We start from the raw sequence: 23,884 nt of genomic DNA, 5'->3' as shown, positions 1-23,884 counted from the left end.
GCCAAATATAATTTTAGGTCGTCAGCAAACATAAGACACTGGGAAGAACTAATAACATCAGGAAGATCGTTGATCATTGCTAGAAATTGAGTAGGACCGAGGGTACTGCCTTGACTGATACCAGAATTGATGGCATATGGATCTGAACGATAACTACCAAGTTGTACAAATTGAAAACGATCCCGGAGGTAGTCTGCAAAATATTTTACCAGCCTGGGAGTGAAACCAATCATAGAAAATTTGCGCAAAAGGACGTCATTATCTACGCGATCGAACGCTTTTTTAAAGTCGAAATAACTGACATCGATTTGTTTTTTACGATCTAAGTTTTTAGAAGCGTAGTCGACGAAATTAATCAAATTTGTTAACGTTGATCTACGGGCACGAAAACCGTGCTGACAATCCGATAATCGAGAACTTATTTGTTGTGAGACGTGATTATTTAAAATAATTTCTAGCAGTTTTGCAAAAGTAGATAGCACCGCGATAGGTCTATAGTTCTCAATGCTCACTTTGGAGCCACTCTTTGGAACCGGTGTAACACGCGAAGTTTTCCATACGGTAGGATACGTATCTGTTCGGAGAGACAAATTAAATATGTAGTGAAGAGGTTCAATAAAAATTGATATACAGTCTTTAATAACGAACGGCGGTATATTATCCGGACCTGCTGCCGAATGCGCTTTAAGGCGCCGAATTGCAAGCTTTATATCAGATTTTGAAATGTAATCTATAGAAATACGTGATGATGCGACGCCGGATACAAGCGAAGCCTCCTTATAATCAAGTTTTGGTTTTTCTTTTAAAAATACTGATTGAAAATATTTAGCGAATGCATTTGCGGCGTCAATACCACTTACTTTAACACCATCATAGTCATATTCGATACGCAACTTACTTGATGACCGCTGCTCCTTTACAAATGCCCAGAATTTCTTGGGATCGTCTTTAATGTTGGCTTCAATTTTTTTTATATGGTTCTGATAAGCCTGATTGATAAGTATTTTTACTTTACTTCTATAGTATTTAAACATTTCAAGGTTATACTGTAGACCAAACTGCTTATATTTTTTTAAATTAAAATATTTAATTTTTATATTAGTTACAACTTCCGTAGTGAACCACGTCGGATAAGTATATCGTGAACTATTCATAGAATGTCTCTTTTTTGGGACGCATTTATTGAAACAATTAGATAATTGTGTGTACAAACTATCTACGGCACTATTTACACTAGTACAGGAATAAACGTCATCCCAACGCAATGATTGTATGCACGCATATAATTCATTATAATCTGCTTTACGAAAATTCCATTCATTTAGTTTACTGCGAGACCGTACACATGAAATTTTTTTATTGTAAGTCCTTAAATATGCTAATTTCACCAACAAAGACGGATGATAACTGTCAATGGGGACAAGTGGTGGTGTGTCACTACTTACCTGTAATTCTCTGCTACTGGCATTACTTAATACAAGGTCAAGAATTCCACCCATCTTATTCGTAATAGTATTATACTGATGCAACTTACTGAAGGAAATCATATTATTATATTTGTAAATAACATTTTTTGAAGCTGAATTTAAGTTAAAATCGCCAAATATTACAATTTTATATGATGAGAAACGTGTACTTAATTCTTCTAATATTTTAAAAATATCATAATATAAGTCATCCTTAGAACCAGGTGGTATATACAACACACATAATAACATATTAATGCCATTGCGTTTGACCGTGGCTACTGTAATTTCGAGACAATCAGTACAACTACTTAAGTAATTTTTAATACAAATATTTTTTGTATCATAACAATTTCGAATAGCTAACAATACACCACCCCAACCTGAATCATTACACCGATCTTTACGCAATACAACATAATCGTTAGGAAACAACTCTGAGTCACACACACTACTATTTAAAAATGTTTCAGTTAAAGCATAAACATCGTATTGTTCACTTAATATAGAATTCTTACATACATCTAATTTTGAGCGCAAACCACGCACGTTTTGATAAAACATACAAATAGTTTTTAATTTAGGGGTTTTGTGTCGTTTTACGGTTGCGAAATCCACTACGCCATGGCTTTATGTGCACATCCTCCGCCCAATGAATAGGCGACATATAAGTGTCCAAATTTTTTGTGGGAACTGTCAACTTAAAGGATGCATAGTCACCACGCGAATTCAATTGTTCCACCAAACATTTATCATTTGGGCAAATACATAACAAATGTTTTATAATTTGTTCGACTGTAGTACCTTTTTTTAAATAATAGATATGCAAGTAACTTTTACGTTCGGACGCCTCCAATGACGTCGAACCGGGCGCGGCCGTACCACGAGCTACATTTCTCGCCTCACGTCGAACTCGACGCCGCCTCACGTCGACCCAATCCGTTGTAGCCCCGACTCCGTTACGGTCGTCCGGACCATCGGCATCCACGAACGCGTCTTGCGAGTTCAGCGTGACTTGCGTAGCACACGTAGTAGGGGTGATCTCGCCGTCAGTGCCGCTCGGTGGGGACGGAGATGCGAGCGGCAATGTCTTCTTCCCTGCTCGCACCTTGGGCTTCGCGACGTTGATAGTCGTAAGCGCACGAAGACGAGCATCGCGAAGTGGCCGCAGCTTAGAGTTACCCTCTTCCTCATCACACTTTTTATTTGGTGAACTCAAATGTACCGTCGGATCTCGCATTTGCTTACTTTCAACAAAACCTTTTATAATCAAATTCTGTTCAAGAATAAGCGTTTCTAGTGAAGTTACTTTATCTTGCAGATGTAACACAGTCTTATTCAACTCACGAATAACATTTTCCAAAGTTTTGTACGACATATTCACAGATTTTATTTTTTAAAGTAACAGCTGAGCGATACCAGGATTAATAGCAGGACCAAGAGCAGGACCTAACCTTTAACTTATCCGGATTACCTATCTACATATTTTATTTTATTAAATCACTACATAGTATAAAAAAGTCGCCTTCTCTGTCCCTATGTAGTTTTAAAGATACAAAGGGAGTATGCTTAAATCTTTAAAACTACGCAACGGATTTTGATGCGGTTTTTTTTAATAGATAGAGTGATTTAAGAGGAAGGTTTTAGTATATAATTTATTAGGTTTTAGATCAAGCGGGCGAAGCCGCGGGCGGTAAGCTAGTATAAAAATAAATAAATAAATTACCTCTTCCATGTCTGTAATAAGTAATAACTAATAATGACCACTATCTTGCGATTTAGTCTAAGATCCGTCCTAAAATCGTCCATCACCGAACTGATTACCAGATAACAATCATGTTTTAGAGAACAAGATAAGTTTCTAAATATGACTAGATTAGGCAACCCTTTTGGAAATTGTCATTATTATTTTTAATTAATTTTTTTTTTAATTTCACTGGCGTACCTGCCAAGTAAAATTTAGATACTACTCCAATGGAAAGTATCTAAGTACCTCAGTTGCTGACCTTTTTTTAGTCCCAATCATCTGGTTGTCTGCGTTCAAACAGGTAAATTGAGATTGGTAATTGCACTCTATTGTTTACCAATCGAGACCACAATTTTCAATTTAGAAGATTTTATTGGTAAATTGGACTTACCGTTTTGATACTTTAAATTAAAAATATTATAAGTAGGTAACTATAATTTTGTTTGTTGATTACAATATAATTAGATGAAAACTTATTACAGGATTTTCCAATACGGCTATTCGTCAAGTCAATTTTATAAATATAGTTTTATTTTATTTTCTAAAAAACTAGCGGTCCGCCCCGGTTTCGCACGTGGTACATATTTCGCAATAAAAAGTAGCCTATGTCCTTTCTCGGGTATCAAAATATCTCCATACCAAATTTCATGCAAATTGGTTCAGTAGTTTAGGCGTGATTGAGTAACAGACAGAGTTACTTTCGCATTTATAATATTAGTATGGATTGTATGCAATCTAGTTTTGATCTGCATTATCATTACATCCATATTCTCACATGGCATAATGATAATGAATATACAAATATAGGTATGTGTAAATAATAATATGTATTACCTATTTATAGGTTACCTTAAACCTTATATGTATATTATACATATAAGTATGTACCTACATAATATTAAGTGGATATCTCATATTGTCCATTTATGTAATGACTAATGATATTGAGGACAAAAAAAAATAAGCAGTATCCCTTGCACACCCAAAATGTTGATTTCCCTAATTGCCATCAGATTCTGGTTTACCTATATAAAAATGTCTTGAAAAAAATTTATGCAATTTTGCTCGCTTCGAATTTTTTAAGTGTCGCCGCACACGAGCCACGGGCTACAGCCACAAACGCCGCCACGAGAAGCTAGACGCAGCTACAAAAGTAGCTGAAGCGCGCGACAGCCACTTGGGGCCGGTGGTCGCCACTTGTGGTCGGTGGCTGCTATTTTTTTAACCATGCAAATGCAATGCAGTATCATAATGGACTCGGACGAAGAAGGTTTAATTGCGCTGCTTCTGATAAGAAAACGTCGTAGAAGGAGACGAAACCATAGTTATTGGGTACCTACATCAAATTTTAACAAATGTATATAATCGGAATCGAGCGAGTGGCATGTGGCGACGTTTTGTGTCGGCGTAGTAGCCGGTACGGGCGACAAGAAGCGAGCAGCGACGATTAGAAGCGTGTGGCGGCCACCGGCGTCATCCGTGTGCGGCGAGTCCATATAAAATGTATGCAAAGTACAGAAACTTAAAACCTTTGCAACCTGTATTTAGGACTAAATTTTCTCGAGCAACTTTATACTACGTTATTTCTAATTAAATTGCTTACATTTTGAGACTGGTCTCGATTGGTAAACAATAGAGTGCAATTACCAATCTCAATTTACCTGTTTGAACGCAGCAACCAGATGATTGGGACTAAAAAAAGGTCAGCAACTGAGGTGTAGCATATTGTGTATATTATATACTTTCCATTGGAGTAGTATCTAAATTTTACTTGGCAGGTACGCCAGTGAAATTAAAAAAAAATTAATTAAAAATAATAATGACAATTTCCAAAAGGGTTGCCTAATCTAGTCATATTTAGAAACTTATCTTATTCTCTAAAACATGATTGTTATCTGGTGACTGGTAATCAGTTCGGTGAAGGACGATTTTAGTACGGATCCTCTACTAATTCATAATATTATTGTTAGATATCAAAACAACAATCTTTAGGGTTGACAAAACAATAACACAGTTGCGAAGATTTATCTCAATGCATAAATTGATAATATTAAGTATACAATGCCTTATCACAGAATACATAATAGTAGCTAAACGCTAGCCTTATGTAAATTTAGTATGAATAATTATTATTCGCAAATATTTAACGTAACTACTTTCATGCTACATCAATGCAAAAAGTATTAATTTCTTATTCAAATGATATAATAATGCATTTATTATAAGGATTTAAAGCACATTTTTGATAGACGTTACGTAGTTAATATTTTAAAAGAAAGAAATTTTATATTATACTAGCGGTCCGCCCTGGCTTCGCCCGTGGTACCTGTTTACGTTTTCTCTCCATAAGAACCATCCTCGTACTTCAAGGAATACTATAAAAAAAGAATTAACGACATCGGTTCAGCCGTTCTCGAGTCGAGTTATGCGCTTAACAACACATTTTGCGATTCATTTTTATATTATAAATTACAGAGTCGAAGGTGTATTATATGTACTACATTATATCGTGAGTATAAACTAACTCATCGTAAATGAATTGAAGATAATAACCACGCCATTCGTTAGACCAATAGTTGTAACGTTATTGGGAAATAAATACGAATATCAAATTTCTATAGTTTCTATAGACACTCCTATATTTTGAGCAGCGCCATAAATTTCACTTTGTCAATATGATCTACAAAATATCAAGCCTGCTTTCTTGGCGACCTACTTTCTCACTATTGTAAGTACTCATTTCTTTGCTGATACTTTAAACTTTAGGTAAACATTTTACGAATACGAAATATTGATTATTAGAGCATCATTTTCTTCTTTGTATAAATAATAAAGTTATTTAATGTGTTTCATAACTAAATGAAGATACTCAGGATTCAGGAATAAGTCCTTCTGAACGGTTATTTTTTAAGCTAGATACAAGATTTATAAAATAATCAGAGAAATCACTCATAACATTTCTCGTCATAGTATTGTGACGTGGTTGTTTAAACATAAGTTTATTCTATATAGGCTTTGCCAAGTGCTGTCGCCCGCGAACCAACCTGCGTGGATGGCGATATGTTATTCTGATTCTGGTTTTCGCATGAAAGAGGAATTAACATATATGTATGTACGTCCATTCTCACAATGTCACACATTTATAATATTAGTCTAATACAATCTATACTAATATTATAAAGCTGAAGAGTTTGTTTGTTTGACCACACTAATCTCAAGAACAACTAGTCTGATTTGAAAAATTATTTGGTGTTAGATAGCCCATTTATTGAGGAAGGCTAAGACCAACAGGAACATAGCAATGCAGGTGAAATCGCGAAGCCCAGCAAGTAAAGGATATGAGAAGAGCATATAGTATTTGTGACATGGTTGTTTAAACATAATATGTTTATTCTATACCAGCTTTGTCACATGGTGTCACCCACAGACGAACCAGTGTGCAGAAGCAAGTATTTCTATAACATGTATGTTATTCTGATTCCTATACCATAATATAATAAAATTAAAGAATCCCTTACCCGTTTCAACCATGTGGTAACTTCAGGATTTTGTACAAGGCCATAATTTTTGCTCACAGCTTCAATAACTGTTGGATACACATCTTGAAATGTCTCCATCTCCCGTTTATATTCTGATATTGATGCATTTGTACTCATTCTATAGTATGTTGGTGTGTGTGGAAACCTGTATGATAAAAAAGTTGTATAAAAATTTAAATACTTAATATTAAATTAGCATCACGAAAATAGACATTAAAAAATATATTTATGTAACTACATATTTTTATTTTTAAATGTATTATTTAGTGTAACCAACTGAAGAAATTTATTGTAGAAAAATAATACCTTAATTGTACACAATCAAGAAATACTTGTCAGTTTCTTTACCTTTTATTTACATTTATGTGTACTCTATACTTCAGTATATTAGAAAAGCCAATAAAACCTCTCATTGTTACAAACTATGTATTTGAAGTGAATAAATACACAGTCGGTACTTAAATAGCAAAGAACTTGAGTAAATCTTATATTTATATTATGTAGCTATGTAATCTGATCAAGACTCACAAAGGATGTTTTAAAATGCTAATAGGTATAATCTATTCTCTCACTGAGTTATTGTTATTATAATTTCATAGTATTCAATGATTTGAACACAAATTGAACTATATCTGATGCATGAATAAGCAAGTTAAATGTTATTGATATTACAATGGGCTTATCAAAAAACATAATAATTTTTTTATCATTCGCGAAAATGTACTAAAATCAAAGTATGAATTATAGATATTACGTAATGAAAAGCTTTTTCTCTGTGATATCTACACTAATAATTGCTAACTTAGTGAGTTTGTAGGGAGTAATGATGAGTGCTGAATTGCTTTTCAAATTCATTCACTAGGTACATAAGAAAAGATAAGAGTTTTGGAGTGACATAGATTATTTTTTGTCCCAGGTCCACTTGCAAGTGAAAATAAAATTAAAGCGAATAGGTATAGAAAATCTTTTTACTTCTGCTGCAGGATACAAACAATCTGTCAAACAGTCTGCTGATCAAATAAAGTAAGCTACGGAATAAAAGTTACCTACGTTTGTAAATAAATCATAACATCAATCGACTATACCTTTTTAAGTTTGTTTTCAATAATGTAGAGGTGACACCATTAAAAAGTCTACCAAATTTAGCACAAGAATTCATTTTTTTTTAATTTATGCTGCGCGCCAACAACTTTCACTAGTCAATTCTGCTTATGTTCGGGTATGTAGGTTTCTCGTGTTTCTACAAAACAGCGAAAATTAATCTGATTAATGATTTTTAAGTTACATTTAATAATTAAAATAAACATACAAAATATTAATGAATAATGGAATTCACACTCAGAACACACTTCCGTTAAAATCAACACCACGATCAACACTGAACTGACAAGTGACAAGTAACAGACAACAGTCTGATAGCGGCAGTACACATGGGGCCAAGGCGTTGGGCCAACGTGTTGGGTTCAAAATGAAGGATTCAAGATTCCTGTTCACACATTGGCGTACTGATCATTCTGCATTGGCGCTTCAAAGATGGACGTAGTCCGTAGAAGTTCTTGCAGCCGCGGCAATTTATTTATACAGTGCGTTTAATTATTACGTACATGTGCACCAATAACATTGAATGTACTCAGCTGTCTATGATGATACCATTTTCCAATCTCTATTTTCCTTTTTTTATTTCTTTACAAATAAAACATTATTAAAAAAATATGTTTAGATTTTTTCAAATGTTTAAAATTTGTACATTTTACATTTAATTTTAACTATAAAACGAAACTTTAAAGAGTACGGACGGATGTATTGATTGGTGATATTTGATAATATTATTTATGTAATAAGTACCTAAAGCACAATTTGATCAAAATCATGCTCATTGTATATTGTTATTTAATTTTTAAGAACAAGTAGGTACTTAACTGTTTCATACTATTTTACTCATTTTATAAATATAAGTATTCATTTTTTGTCGAAAATGTATGAAAGTGAGTTATGAAAAACATCTAGGTAGAATAATAATATAATAAATAGAAAATAAAACATCTAATTGATTGAGTCATATTATGGTTTTTATTTTTGTGTAGTTCATGCCGTGGATTCCAAATTATTCATTCATGTTGATACAATTCTACGAATTGTAAAACCTCATTGCTTGTCCACATCGGCGCCGCCATCGCTATCGGAACATGGAAACGTAAATTTCATTGACGCGCAACGATACTGTCTCCGCTGATGAGTAACAACAAACTGAAGAAGACACCAACGTGTGAACGCTGTTTGCGGAGCGCGCCAAGATCCTTTGAAGTGTGCACAAAAAACCGACAACATTCGGATGGCCTGCCAATATTGGCGCCAACTACACTAATGAAGCCAACATACCGCCAAGTAGCTCTCTACACGTTGGCCCAACCCGTTGGCCCAACACGTTGGCCCCATGTGTACTGCCACCATGACACTACATACGACCAATGAATAACCCTATTCATTGACTACCTACGACTTGACTACGACCATTGGTCAATTGCTTGTCAATTGTCAAATTGATAGAGCGTTTTCACATTATCCGATCCGATATCGGATATCGGACGCCGATAGCCGATATCCGATATCGGATACAATTTGCCCTTTCACATTATCCGATAAAATCGTTCCGATGATATATATCATGAGTTTTGCCAGAAATTTTTTGAGAAAACTAAACAAAATTGCCATATTGTAAAAAAAAAAATATTATGATTAAAGAAAAATTCAACTGGATATGATCGTAGCTGTTGTACATACAGAAAAATAACTACATAAACCGACTTCAAAAACGGAAAAGTAAAGTATAAAAAAGATTTGATATTATTAATTACTGCACATTATTAGATGTGCAATTTACTAAATAGTTTCGATATCGGTGCCAAACCTCCTCTTTTTTGAAGTCAGTTAAAAACAAAGCACTCAATCAGTGACTCAATGACAACAATTTATTAAACAGCACAACACCCGAGTAGGAGGAGGAGCGAGTCATGAGTAAATAAAGATGATAGACATTAATGTCTTGAAGATACGGTTGAATTTAAGAACGCAATATATTTTTGTTTACTTCAGTTCAGCCAATTGCCGTTTATTTGAATACGGTATTAAAATAGCTGCCGTATTTAAAATCATATTTTTAATGCCATTAAATACGTCTTATATGTATGTCGGAGCAACGACGATAAACAACTACCGTCAAACTACTAAATAATTATAACTAGCTAAAGTTTACTTTGATCTTTTGAAATAAGTGGTTGATTAATGTAATGAAATAATTAAATTAACGAAATAATTAATGTTTGTTAAAAATGATAAAAATACATTGCAAAAATTAGAGATTAATTCTTGTGAGTCATGGTTTAATTTAAATACGAGCGCCCAACGGCACACAGTCACAGAGCACATTCACGCGCCGGCCGTTGGAGCGTTCGGAGCTCTCTCTATAATTACGACTTGGAATAAAAGGACAGTAAAAATACCCACAGGCGTTCTAGTTCGAGTATGAGCGCCTGCCCTGATGATGGTGACGTTAGAATTGCTGACGTCACTCTTTATAAAAATGGCCCCCTTCATCCATCATGTATGTTTTCTTAATAAAAAAGGTTTAAAGTAAAGTAAAGGAAATTTTTTAATAACTCAGCCCCCGGAATCACAGACACGATAGAAAATCTATTGTGTCGTGGCCCGATCGGGCCGCTCGGGGCTCAATGGGTTAAATATTTATCGCCCTTTATGACTGAAAATACACAAACTAGTGTTTTTTTTTACTGTTGGTTTAATGCATATTCAAAAATTGAGTTGGTAACACTGACTGAACATTATCATCCCGACAGCACACGGGCATATCGGTGTTGGCTCCGATATCCGATATTGGACCGGACAATGTGAAATACAGGTACATAAATCATACATTTTACTTACCAGCGATATCGGATATCGGCTATCGGCGTCCGATATCCTATATCGGATCGGATAATGTGAAAATGCTCTAAGAACGTTATCATTTTATCCGATCCAATATCGGTATCGGACGCCGATATCCGATACAATATGCTGGTTTCATATTATCAATTCAGTGTTGCCAGATCCATTTTAAATAAGTCAGGAGACGCGACTCGAAAAAATCAGTAGATATATGGAGAATTAAAAAAAAACAGTAGATGCATTTTTGCTACCTATAACATAAACGACCAAATTCTTTTTGTTTGTCAAACCAAAAATATCTGCGGACTGCAGAGTATGGATTTGTATCCTATGCAGAGTCAGAATCAGGTTTCAATATTCAACTCAGTATCAGTGTCATTAAGTCCATTTTACGTTTGTAGTGCCAAGTTCGAATATACCTTAAAACTGACGAAGCAAGTGCGAAGTGACGAAAACGCGATGAAACTGGCAAACTTCCTTTTCTTTCGAATGTAGTAACTATTTGAAAAAGTCAGTAAATCGGTTAAAATCAGTACCTAAAGCACGTCCAAGGAGAAGCGATACCAAATGTAAACAAACCACAGTCAAGGTCATTCGGAATAGCAGGGGTGCGTAACCTTTTTAAAGTTGGATTTAAATATATTTTTATTAAATATCCGGCAAATTGTAATAATACAAAAAAGGATAGTCTATTTTATAAATTTTATCATAATTTGAATTATTGTATAATGTAGATGTAAATTAAATAACGTGAATAATAATAATTTTCTGAATCTGTGTATGGCAACACACTTGCCCCCTGATACATAGGGATTTGAAACAAATCAGTCGAAATGTGAGTGTGTAATATATACCTCTGCCTGCCCCTTATGGAATACAAGCGTGATGATATTATGTTTTTTATGGAAATAAGAAAACAATTTTTTTATTAATAACAATAATAATTTTAACAAATTAATAAGGACTGGACAATGTGAAAGATAGGTACATACATTTTACTTACCCCCGATATCGGATCAGCGTCCGACACCGATATCGGATTGGATAATGTGAAAACGCTCTTAGGAGTTTGGGTTCCAGCACAGGGTTCCAGCACGGTTCCAATAAATATAATTTAAATATAATCCCACGGCACGGTTCCAATAAATATAATAACGGTTAAATATATTTAATATGATAAATTTCATGCATAAATTTTTTAGACTGGCAAGAAATATAACTTTATGATTGCTTACGTAGTAACTAATACTTAATCTGTGATGATTGCGATGAAGGCCTTGTATCCATGTATAGGTATAAATTATTAAAAAAAAATTGTTTTTGTTAAAATTTTCGCGCCTAGCAAGTCTCATCAAACGCAAATAGCGTAGGTATTTTTTTACTTTTCTAAAGTTTGCAACGCAATTTCAGTTTGACGAAAATAAAATTAAGCAAATAGGTATTATAATTATAGTTTAAATTATATTTCTATATAGATAAGTTCACCAAAAAGAAAATGTTTCAGACACTGAGAATAAAATTATCATAGAACCACAGCATAGAACTTCGGACAAGAATTTTTCCACAGTTCGGCCCATACCATTTTACTCACACTCCCTAGTCCCTACGATTTACGGATTCCTGTACACCTTTTGAACTAAAAATCAAATCAAATGCAATGCTGATCAACAATCACTGGTAAGGTAAATTTTAATTTTTATCTATTATCTTTGCATATCATTTACTATGTCATATGGATTTCTCAATTTTCGCTAACGAAGTCAAAGGGAAATCCCGTGGAAATGCGATATTTCATTCCGATGAAAACGTGATGAAAACTAAAATCTATATCACTATCTAGGCTACCTACCTGTCTTTAGACACAAAAATCATAAATCAAATACAATTTCCACTTCGCGCGCTTACTGTTGTTATTGTTATCCGTACTCTATAGTTTTGTGATGTATATAACTTTTTATTTATTGTCTATCATGCAGCTAGCTAGTTTAGAATAAATAGTTTATAGGACCCTGAAAGTAATCTTAGCACTCATATGCCCAATTACACTAAATTTGTTTCAAAAAGATGTAAAATGATAAAATAAGTAGGTACCTAAAGATTATTTTTTAGCTGTTTTTCAGAAATCACAATCTAAATTGTGATTTCTGCGAACAACATATTGTTATTGGTACTTAACAGATTTGTTGTGGAGATGTGAAATGAAATATCATTTTTAATTAACACCTCCATTTATTTTGTGCACATTACATAAGCTTATTATAATCTTATCACATACTTAATACAGTGCTTATGCCTTATTCAGTTTATTTTGTAACTTTCTATAACTTTTATATAACCTTCTGATAAACCTTTTTCAGTCCTACATTACTTAAAACTAGGTAAACTAACAATTAACATCACATCTTTTAAATAGAAATAATTAAGCACGCTGCCTAAAGATATTATCCAGAATTTTAAAGAATAAATCATGTGGAAGACCTCGAGTAACTTGTTGAATTTGTGTTCTGATGAGATCATATGTAGCTTCTTCATAGACAGAATATGTGTGAGGTAATTCTAACTCTTCGTATAAGTCTTTGATTTTATTCACATCTTCGGGGTTGGAGCTTGCATAGTGATTCTCCATTAACTCTCTTTGTTCCGGTGTTGCCCTTTGTAGGGCTACAACAGCAAGCCAAGTGCATTTGCCTTCCTGAATATCAGTCCCCTGTCTGCCCATTACAGCTGGATCTCCAAAGCAGTCAAGGAAATCATCCTAGAAATAAAAATAATAATAGATATTATAGACATTTAATCATAGATAGTTTTAAATTTCCACATTAATATTTTTTTATCAGGTAATTTATAGCATTTTAATGTGGTAATCAAACACCATTCCATATTATTGCCATAATTTATTAGTAAATCATTATGGTTATATAAATTTTATTTTAGCTTGAATAAATAATAAGAAGAAATAATTCTGTTCTTGATTCACTTATAAAAAATGTAAAATCCATCTCTTTTATTACTGTAATATTTAACACAATATTACATTAAAACTAAGCATTAGTCCCATGAGAAGATTGGAATTCACATTCTATATTGTCCCATCTTATTACATGCATTACTTCCAAGTTGGATCGAAACTTACTTGAATTTGGAAAAATTCTCCCATTTCCAAAAGAATTGTTTTAGCTTGTCTGTGTGTTTCTGGATCATCAACTCCAGACATTAACAGCGCCAAACTGACAGGCATTTGGAAGGTGTAATAGGAAGTCTTGTATTTTGTGATAGCTTCATATTTTTCCATAGTAAATTGAGATAAATCTGGTTTATCTGTTTTTGAAATTTGTTTGACTAAATATTGTCCAATGGAACATTTCAGCAGCATCTGTAAATTTATATTGTACTTTATACAACACGGTTTTAATTAATTAAGTAGGTACATGGATATTTGAATTGCATTGTTGTCTTAGTAATATGTGTCCGTATAATTGCATTTTGTAGTATCCATATTCCATACCTCATTGAACATTTCCAGAACGTTCTTGTAGTATGGCTTTGCCGAAAAGTGTCGTTTTAGAGTAGAGTACATTGCTGCTTGGATCATACTAGTGTCGTTCACACCACTCAGACCCACGTCGGGTCGGCGATACCAACAGGGAACTCCTCTCCTCATCTCCCTCCCTTCAATTATATCTGATGAGACCATTTGCAGCGCGTGGAACTGAAATGATTATCAAATTTAGACCCTACCACAATCAAAATCTTTATAGATAAGGTAAACTCAAAATGTTGATCGAACTCTTAAATATTTAAGTGGGTATTTTTTTTAATAATTGTGAGGCAACAATAAATAACTACTTAGTAAGTAACAGCGGAGTCGACGTAATAACTATCTTCTCGATTTTTGATGCAAGTAATTTATTTTTAGAAAGTTTTCTTTATAGTTCAGGATAGGCTGATTTTCCGTTTGTAGCTTTATTTTGATGAGACACCGAATAATTTCGTGTACGAAAATCTCGATTGTGGTAGCTAAAAGAGATAACAAGGATAAAATTTTTTGATTTGATGGTTCTCAAATATTTATTACGCAATTTGTAGGAAAATATGTCTGTTGAATTATATAAACATTAACAGTGAAAACAAAAAAATCAGCTTGTTAGTAATCATTTATGATGACCTCGTTATCGATACACTTTGGAAAGGGGGACTCTTTGAACAAACCATAGATTTTGTAGGACAAATGTTTTTTCGAATAATTTAGGTAATTATCTTGAGATTGAACAAAAAAAATTCATTCAGTTAGTAATAAATATTTGAGAACCATCAAATCAAAAATTTTTATCCTTGTTATCTCTGTTAGCTACCACAATCGAGACTTTCGTACAAGAAATTATTGGGCGTCTCATCCAAATAAAGCTACAAACGGGAAATTAGCTTGATAGTTATAGTCACTTGCAAAAATGGGCGATGTATCCTGAACTATTATGTTTTAATTATATTATGTCGTTTTATAAGAGTGAGCGGCAAACATAATATTAGAATTGTTTATCTCTAGTTACTTATGGTTTAATAATATTATAAATTGTTATCTCATAGCAACGTGTATTTGCCGATCCGCTAAATATATTACTACTTAGATAGACATATTTGGATATGATAATATCAGATATTGTTTTCGTATATATTATATTATGTAAAAGAGTTTGTTTAGCACCATTTATATGCTAACCATTTAATCAAGGTTGAAGAATTAAAATGAATGACAGGTTTTTATGAAGAGCATTTTTTAATATTTGCGTGCTTCTATTGCGTGACAATAGTGATTATATTATACGTTAACAAAAAATGCCTTTTGTCTTTTAAAGTAGGTAATGAAAACAAAAAAAAACAGTAGCGTTGTAGGTATAATAATTGTACTAACCATTTCTGTACACCAGCCCATTATATTGGCTAAGTGTATGTTTTCGGGCGTCAAATTTTCCCTCTTTTCCAACATCTTGTATGCGAGTACTGTTGCTAGGCCGCGATTTTTCTTTCCATTTGGCACGTTGTACTGCAAAAGCTGAAACAAAAAAGTTCAATGAGGTACCTACAACGAGAACGAAGCACGATCGGCAATTTCATTGAGTATGCTTGATAGCGATATCTCGCCAAAAGACCTTGAATTTAGGGAAAAGTTTTATTTTGCAAACATAAATACAGCATAGCGAGTAACGATGGAGACTGGAGTGAAATATTGATAAGGAGTCAATCATATTTATGACATGTAGGTAAAGAGTAATAACACCAGGGATTATAAATGCTCATTTAAAACAAGTTTTGCAAAATATATAAAGTTATTGATATATAAATCAAGTTTTAATCTGATATAATTTATGTAAAATATACTAAATGTACTAATAGACCGGACTCTCAGTGGAGTTTCGTTTGCAAAAATAGCGGACCTAAATCTGACTTCTGATATATATTGTATAGATCCCAGACATCCTATAGACAGATGTTGCCAACCAGTTTTGTGGTCCCCCTCTCCACACCCCGGGAATTAAATATGGCATACAAATAAAAAAATAAAAATTTCCAAAACATGCCGTGTGGGGTATCAAATGAAAGAGCTTATTGAGTAGATCACGAATATATAGCATACTATAACATTTCTTACACTTTCTCTAAGATTTTTTAGAAAATTTACGAAAATGCTCCATTTTTGAACTCCACTTTAAACCACTATAGATTGAAAACTCATGAATATATTTTTTAAATTATTATTTTAAATAATTAACAATAGTCCATTGTTTACGATTCAATAGTTCGTACAGTGAAATAGTTGCATGGGGGAGTGGGGGGAGCATTCAAAGATGGCGAGTATATTTTCAAGTTTATGCCAGAAATAAAGGCCTAATACAAAAATATCGGTGTCAGGGCTTAGAATAATTATCTCTGCAATATGGCAGAACATTCTTGAATCAGCCTCTGTGTGATTAGATTTCAAATCGGTAACTTCAGTGAAAGTTGCGCCTTGCAATTTAAAACATTTTGTGGGGTCATCAAATCCACCACATACATATAGCTCACTTATTACAAACTATTGAATCGTAAACAATGGACTATTGTTAATTATTTAAAATAATAATTTAAAAAATATATGAATCATGAGTTTTCAATCTATAGTGGTTTAAAGTTAACTCAAAAATGGAGCATTTTCGTAAATTTTCTAAAAAATCTTAGAGAAAGTGTAAGAAATGTTATAGTATGCTATATATTCGTGATCTACTCAATAAGCTCTTTCATTTGATACCCCACACGGCATGTTTTGGAAATTTTTATTTTTTTATTTGTATGCCATATTTAATTCCCGGGGTGGGGAGAGGGGGACCACAAAACTGGTTGGCAACATCTGTTTATAGGATGTCTGGGATCTATACAATATATATCCGAAGTCAGATTTAGGTCCGCTATTTTTGCAAACGAACATCTCCTTGGAGCCTGCTCTATAATAGATAGATTTGACGTTAGAGAATCTGAGTAAAGATCATTGTAATAGTTATCCATAAAATGTTCTTTACCTACAATATACCTACATAAGTACATAGGTAGGTGTAAAACATATAGTGGGTAATTGTGATCAGGGGTGATTGTAAACAACTACCTAACAAGATTTTTTCTATAATCAGTCAGATGTATTTACAAACGTTTGAAAAACCGGAATCGGATCAATAAATCGAAATATTATTTACAGTTGTAAAATAGGAGTGATTTCGAATGAGTTTATACTCATACACACACTTTTAATAAAGTGTACCTAAGTATATGTGGAGTTGTTTCCAATCAACCCTGTTCACAATTACCCACATTGACTAGTAAGTTATTAGGTCATTACTATGTAAATACTTATATAATAAAACTAGCTTTCCGCCCGCGGCTTCGCCCGCGTTTTCAGAGAAAACCCCGCATAGTTCCCTTTCTCGTGGGATTTCCGGGATAAAACCTATCCTATCTCTCAAGTTGGATCGAACTGCACATGGTGTGCGAATTTTATTATAATCGGTTTAGTGGTTTAGGAGTCCATTGAGGACAAACATTGTGACACGAGATTTAAATAGGTACATATATTAAGATTAGGTAAGTAAAACGTTGGTAACTAATCATTTATTTATTTTCATAGGTACCTATTCAAACTATGTACTTTATTTAACCTAAATTGTAGATAAATAAAAAACTTCAATTGCGCATTTACGCAACTAAATTATTTCAGAAGTCGTTTTCACCTCTTAAAAAAGCAACTTGCAACAATTTATCTCTCGTATCGTAACCTCCTTCAGGTAATAGCGAACCTAATTGCAAAACAGATATTGATTTTCTACTTTATTTCGTTCAATTAAAATACCTAATTACCTCAATCATTATTCATTAATGACCTATTCATTGATTAAGTAATCTTGGATCGTTAAGATATTTTTTAGCGTTACTTGATTGAAGATCTTATTAAAGTACGAGTAACAATTTATATAAAAAGTATTCCTTATTTGTATTTCAGGTTTGCGTACTTGACTGTAGGTATTTTTTTAATCACTTTAAAACGTTTAAAAAAAATCTTAATCTTAATCACGAGTATAAAACATAACACACTAACTGCGCGCCGCGGTTTTAACCGCATTGCTCGGCTCCTATTTAGTCTTAGCGTGATGAAATATTAAAGCAATGAAATAATTTTTCAAATCCGGCCCGTGGTTCCTGATACTAGTGCGTTCAAGCAAGCAAACAAACAAACTCAAACAAACAAACTATTAAACGTAAGACACAATACCTTTTATATAATTTAATAATAGGTAAGTTTATTTATTTCTCGTTGAAGGCATCTTATGTTCGTAGCCCCACGACCAAAGTCTAAGCTATAAATAGACCTGCCTCTGTTTGATTTCTAATAACCTGTTTTCCGTCTCCTATACAAGTTTGTAATTCAAGTACGGAAAAAAGCCAATGGATTAGAAAAACAGTTAAGTTCTATATGACTCTGCCCACAGACTGACAAAAGCAACATAGAACGTACCTTAGCCAACCATTTGCTGGCTTCTGGCACGTCAAGATGCTTATCAGATTCAGTGAGGTCCCTCACGATGTCCGGGAAGCAAGCCATGAACTCCCGGGACTGATCTTTGGAGACAGCCAGTCCTCGGGCGGCCAGTGGCATTTGCTGAGATGTGAGGGTCGACAGGTATCTATGGAATCAGAACTTAGACAATAAATATAAAGATACATAACAGGAAACAAGTTCTAAAGCTTTTGAAGTATTGATTAGTGTCAAGATTAATACAATTAACATGTTCAATAACAATGTTTGCCTTACAATTAATAAAGAGGCCAGTTGATATCAATATCTTATCGTTATAAATATTACATAAGGCGCTTATTGTGATATCGTCTATAACCCCTTATGACCTAAATGAATAATACTATTTATAATGTCATTAGGGTAGGTATATAATTTACATTTGGACAAAAAATGCTTATTTGTATAATTTTTAAGATAAGATTTAGTTATTTAAATGTAATTATTATTCACAATTTAAGAATAGCAGTATAAATATTAACTTAATAATTATCGGGTATGAAACACAAAGTAGATGCTATTAGACAACAAAGCGAAGTACAAAACAAAAATAATATTACTCAAAAGATGTTAATATTTGTAAACATAGCATAATATCTATAATAGGAAGGTTGATGTTGATTTCAAACACGCATATAAGTGAGATAGGTAGGTACATAATTATGTTGTTAGCAGTTACGCAAACTGTAGGGTTAAGGGAGTTCACTGACCTGTGATATTTTTGCAACTTCAGCAATCTGTTAGGAAGTCCTGCATCTTCGTTTTGTTGGGCGTGGAGTGGTGTATGATCAAGTCTTGGAGACATGGCATCAGAATTTGTTACACTCGTTGTTTTGCTAAATTGCCGGCGAATCTCATTTTTGTATAATTGAATAAATTTTTGAGCATTTCTCCTTGAGCTGAACATATTTGTAATTTCGCTTAAAAAAGGTTCAAACAACTATTTTCGATTTAATCGCGATGGTATTGATCTGAATATAATATGTGGAAGTACTTTGTTTATATCGCAAGGTAAAACTTTACACACCCGATCAGTCCGAGATCGAGTAAACGACTGACTCGTCAATCGAATGTTGATTCTTTGTTGTGTTTTTACCTCCTCGCCAGTTCCAGCCGTTCACTCAAAATATACAATAGGGTTGAATGCAATGTTTACATCCAAGTTATCGATATCGATTAGGTACTTATTAATTTTTTTTTTGTAATGTAGTACTGACAGTGTACCTACTGACACAATGGAGTTAACCATTGATAAACTCGTTTGCCTAGAAGTTAGAAAATTTATGAAGGAAGTTATACCAACTTAAAGTCAGTAAAATATTTTTATAAATAAAATTTTTCATATTTTTTAAGCTATTGCATAGCTTCTAACGCGGGCCTTGAGCGAGGAGACCCGATCCAGAAATGTTTTATATTATGTTAGTCAACCGGAACATTAGCACTCTGAAGTTACAAACAGTTTCTATCTTAAGTTAAACCGTTATTAATTTTGTTTATTGCCCAGTTAACGTTCGATACAATTAAAGATTTTCAATTTTTATTTTAATTAAAAATATCGCTTAAACTATCGACATGTTATCGATACCAACACAACCAAAGGCCGCGACCGGCCGGCTCCCCTCCTTCTTTGCCACGCGGGCGACGTCACGTAGGCATCAACCGGCTACAAAACACATATAACATATTAAACTATAGTATGAACAAAATGGCATCCAGCTTGTGCGTGCACCGCTTGAATGCTATGGTAATCGTGACCCAAAATATACAACGTTGATCTGTTCACGGATCACGTATGTGTTTGTGGACATTGTTACGTACAACACAAGTTGAGATTACAAACTTTAAAGTTTATTCTTAGGAAAAGCAGCTTCATTCTGTAATGTATTAATTGTTGTTTATTAGTGGGTACTGTGTAGGCACTAGGCACAGCATTACAATTCTGGGAAAAATAAAACGAGCTAAAAATACTGAGTTATTAAAGGGTATGAATTGTTTAAGCGACAAATGAACTGTACAAGCGAGGAATATTGGTTGATAATAAATTACTTGTGGGCTGTGATTTATCAATCTAAGATATTAAAATTTTAAAATTTTAACTGAGCAATTAAATTACTATGTGAACAACCAGAAAAAAGTACTAAAATACTTCTTCTTCTTCTTCAAATAGTTATTTGATAAAATTATAAAAAAAGGGAACTCTAACTACTATACTATAGTTAAACTACTATAGTTACCTAACCTGCCCATTATAGTATTATAAATTATTCAAAGTTTCTTCTATACGTTACCTACACCTCATTAAAAATTAATTGACTGCGACATATATATTCTATGCTTGCGCAGGGAGACGGAGGGGCAATCGCGAAGGGGTCGGCCGGCGGGGGCCGCGTACCAACTACCACACACAAGCTTAGTTTGTGGTACGGAGCGCGAAGGGCAGACACGGCCGTGTTATTATTATTATATAATATTCTAAAATGACGCGCACAAACTGTTCTGTGTATGGATGTAAATCATCAAATACATCGAAATTCCAGAAGGACTTAAAGTTTCATAGATTTCCCCGCGACGAGAGGTAGGTTTTTCATTTGTGTATTATAGACTATTTTATATTTTCCAGACGCACCGCCGCGCCGGCGCGTGGTGGCGCGCCGCCGTCGCTAATGCTGTGTCCGTACAGCTGTTATTTTTTCACGTGCGGAACATTATTCTGTGATTTGATGCAAAAAAAAAATTATTTCCGCGCAAATGTTTTGTGTAAAATGAAGTAAGTATGGATACGTCCGTACTGCGGAAAAAAAATCGCCAGAATAAAATCCTCGCGGTGAAAAACCGCTGTGCGGACACAGCCTAAGACAAAACTGACTTGTGCTGCTGTGCACACAGTTTTGTCACACACACACTGCTGTGTTTCTGGCACCGTAGCTCTTAAAGGGGTAAACCGATTTGGATGTTTTTTTTTTTATTGGAAAGCTGGTTTTCCATCGATTCATAGCCTAGTTTTATCAAAATTGGTTGAGCCGTTTGGAGATTCTGAGCTTTTTTATAATTGATGAAGGTATTAAATCAGCTTTCACGGGTCAGATCGATGTGAAATTCGGTATTTTATTTATATTCAATGATATTGGAATTATTATTTGCTTTTTGAAGCCTTTTGTGTGGGTATTTTTTTAATCGTGTCTGATAATTATAATTATACAGGTAACTATGTGTTTGTTTATTTATTGAATCTATAGGTAAAATCTTATCTAATACTTAATAGGTCTTAATTTCCAGACGCGAGTTATGGATAGAAGCTTGTCAACGACCGGAATTGAAAAGTAAAACAGATGAGCAATTATATAACATGCACGTATGTGGTTTACACTTTGAAAGATGGATGTATATGAAAACAAAATTAAAAAGCTCTGCTATTCCCGTAGCAAACTTACCGTCTGCTTCACTACATTCTATGAGTACACAAACTGAGCCTATAAAAATAGATATTATAGGAGTTTCAAACAGAGGTGTTCAACAAAGGATCGACATTGCTTTGGTAGGAAAATCAGTTGTGGCATCCACTAGTGCCCAAACATCGCAGACTACAAGTAAATTGACAGATGATACTCCAAGTTGTGCCAAGTGCCAAAAAGACGAAGTTAAGTCGATGGACGTCACCTATGAACAATTCTTACTAGGATGTGACAAGTTCTTATCACCAAATCTAAGTAAAATTGTCAAAGCACAAGCCAAACAACCTGATTAAAATATCATTCTAGTAATAACAGATATAAACTGTGGTGTAGGTATCAGCCTGCGGCATCAGCTTATATTCCTAAGGTCCTCTTATTTTAGTTATGTTTGTTTGTATTGAACATGAGCTCTATTTTTAAGTCTTGTACCTATATTTCCAGTTTAGGGCCAAGACTAAAAAATAGAGCTCAGTATTGCTACAATATTGTGAGAGCGCAGTGTTGTTTGAATAGCAATACAGGTACAGTGTATAATTCGATTTTTTACTTCTCTTTGTAATAAACGGAATTGAAATCGTGTTGAAACAGATCAAATAAAATTGTATTAATAATTCTTTTTTTGCTAAAAAAATAATTTAATCATTTTGAAGTGAAACTTCTTTGGACGCGGATTAAAATTTAAAGGTTGCGTCATGATAAGACGTCATGGAGTAAGGCGACGATTTTAGTATCTCAAAGAAGTTTCACTTCTGACACGTGCGCTCGGCACACACGTTATTTTTTTTTAATTGGCAAAATATTAGTATAAAATTTTCGTAACTAAAAGTTTAAACATTAGTCACTAGACATATTGTTTTAAACTACGTGCAATTTGTTTAAAAATAGAGACGTCAGTTTTAATTATTATCATCTTGTCTCCTACCGTCCGTCCCTTCGAATCCAACAGGCGTTATTAACCGTCGTTAAAAGTAATAACGGTATACGTAGGTAAGTACCTACGTAAAGTGTGGCTACCTTCTTTTGGGATCTTGTTAAATTTTCTTTATTCTGTTCATTTTTTTTTATCCAACGTTCGCAGATCACAATAAAGATAAAAAATGTAGAGAAATGTTTTTGTGAGATTCATGCTCCGATAGCCATTATGTAATTTAATTATAAAATTATTAACATGTCTATGTTGATAGGCATATGTATAAAAATGCTACTAATAGAATAAACAAAATACATAATTTTAAACATACAAACTGTACGTTATTGAAATACTTTAATCTTTAATATTTATGACAATAATAGGATCTATATCATATTACGTAATCATTCCTATAAATCAACTTTTGATTGTACAAAAGGCTTCGATAACCTGAATTTCTTGAACTATATAATCAGGGGCAACATGAATAAAAGTTTCATTTACTTATTTGGGCAAATTACTGTTTTTTATAAGTAAAGTCATTAAATATAACATAAGGTACCTAAGTAACTACCTTTAGGGGTGTAAACCTAAAATATATTTTTTTGTAACATATGTAATATCTGAATATTTTATTAACATCTGTTGTTGATATCATACCTATTACTTACATAGTTTAAAAGTATTTTTAGGTAAAGGGAACATAGAACAAAAATGTTGTTACATAATA

At 33.5% G+C, this 23,884-nt stretch overlaps 3 protein-coding genes across 7 annotated transcripts in view; 1 reads left to right on the top strand and 2 right to left on the bottom strand.

Annotated features, from left to right (window-relative positions):
- The window catches only part of LOC123698927 (farnesyl pyrophosphate synthase-like), a 28,643-nt gene extending 20,476 nt beyond the window's left edge, over nt 1-8,167 (bottom strand). Inside the window, exons 1-3 of one of the 2 annotated variants that reach the window (XM_045645753.1) lie at nt 8,102-8,167; nt 7,838-7,992; nt 6,732-6,897 (exon numbers count right to left, since the gene is read on the bottom strand). In XM_045645753.1, the coding sequence (XP_045501709.1) occupies nt 6,732-6,897; nt 7,838-7,911 (240 nt within the window). In that variant the 5' untranslated portion in view covers nt 7,912-7,992; nt 8,102-8,167. Of the gene's footprint in view, nt 1-6,731; nt 6,898-7,837; nt 7,993-8,061 lie in introns of both variants that reach the window. The other variant, XM_045645752.1, reaches the window with a different exon arrangement.
- Nucleotides 8,168-12,039: 3,872 nt separating this feature from the next.
- On the top strand, nt 12,040-22,856 carry LOC123698929. Of its 4 annotated transcripts, none has more exons than XM_045645756.1 (4): nt 12,040-12,063; nt 12,202-12,379; nt 21,136-21,367; nt 22,069-22,856. In XM_045645756.1, exons 3-4 carry the CDS (start codon nt 21,270-21,272, stop codon nt 22,535-22,537), a joined length of 567 nt encoding a protein of 188 aa, XP_045501712.1. In that variant the 5' UTR covers nt 12,040-12,063; nt 12,202-12,379; nt 21,136-21,269; the 3' UTR covers nt 22,538-22,856. The 4 variants fall into 4 exon arrangements, with proteins under 4 accessions (XP_045501712.1, XP_045501711.1, XP_045501710.1 ...); XM_045645755.1 differs by having other exon boundaries at nt 12,043-12,135; nt 12,202-12,374; XM_045645754.1 differs by having other exon boundaries at nt 12,043-12,135.
- LOC123698925 (farnesyl pyrophosphate synthase) lies at nt 12,907-19,878 on the bottom strand. Its single transcript, XM_045645750.1, has 6 exons — nt 19,503-19,878; nt 18,733-18,901; nt 15,607-15,747; nt 14,203-14,406; nt 13,831-14,070; nt 12,907-13,452 (listed from the first exon to the last, which is right to left on the bottom strand). Exons 1-6 carry the CDS (start codon nt 19,697-19,699, stop codon nt 13,117-13,119), a joined length of 1,287 nt encoding a protein of 428 aa, XP_045501706.1. The 5' UTR covers nt 19,700-19,878; the 3' UTR covers nt 12,907-13,116.
- Nucleotides 22,857-23,884: the final 1,028 nt, after the last annotated feature.

This window comes from Colias croceus, chromosome 17 (genome assembly GCF_905220415.1).
Source record: "Colias croceus chromosome 17, ilColCroc2.1".
NCBI lineage: Eukaryota > Metazoa > Arthropoda > Insecta > Lepidoptera > Pieridae > Colias > Colias croceus.
The sequence above is the reverse complement of the archived record's forward strand: the minus strand, read 5'-3'. Positions and strand labels throughout refer to the sequence as shown.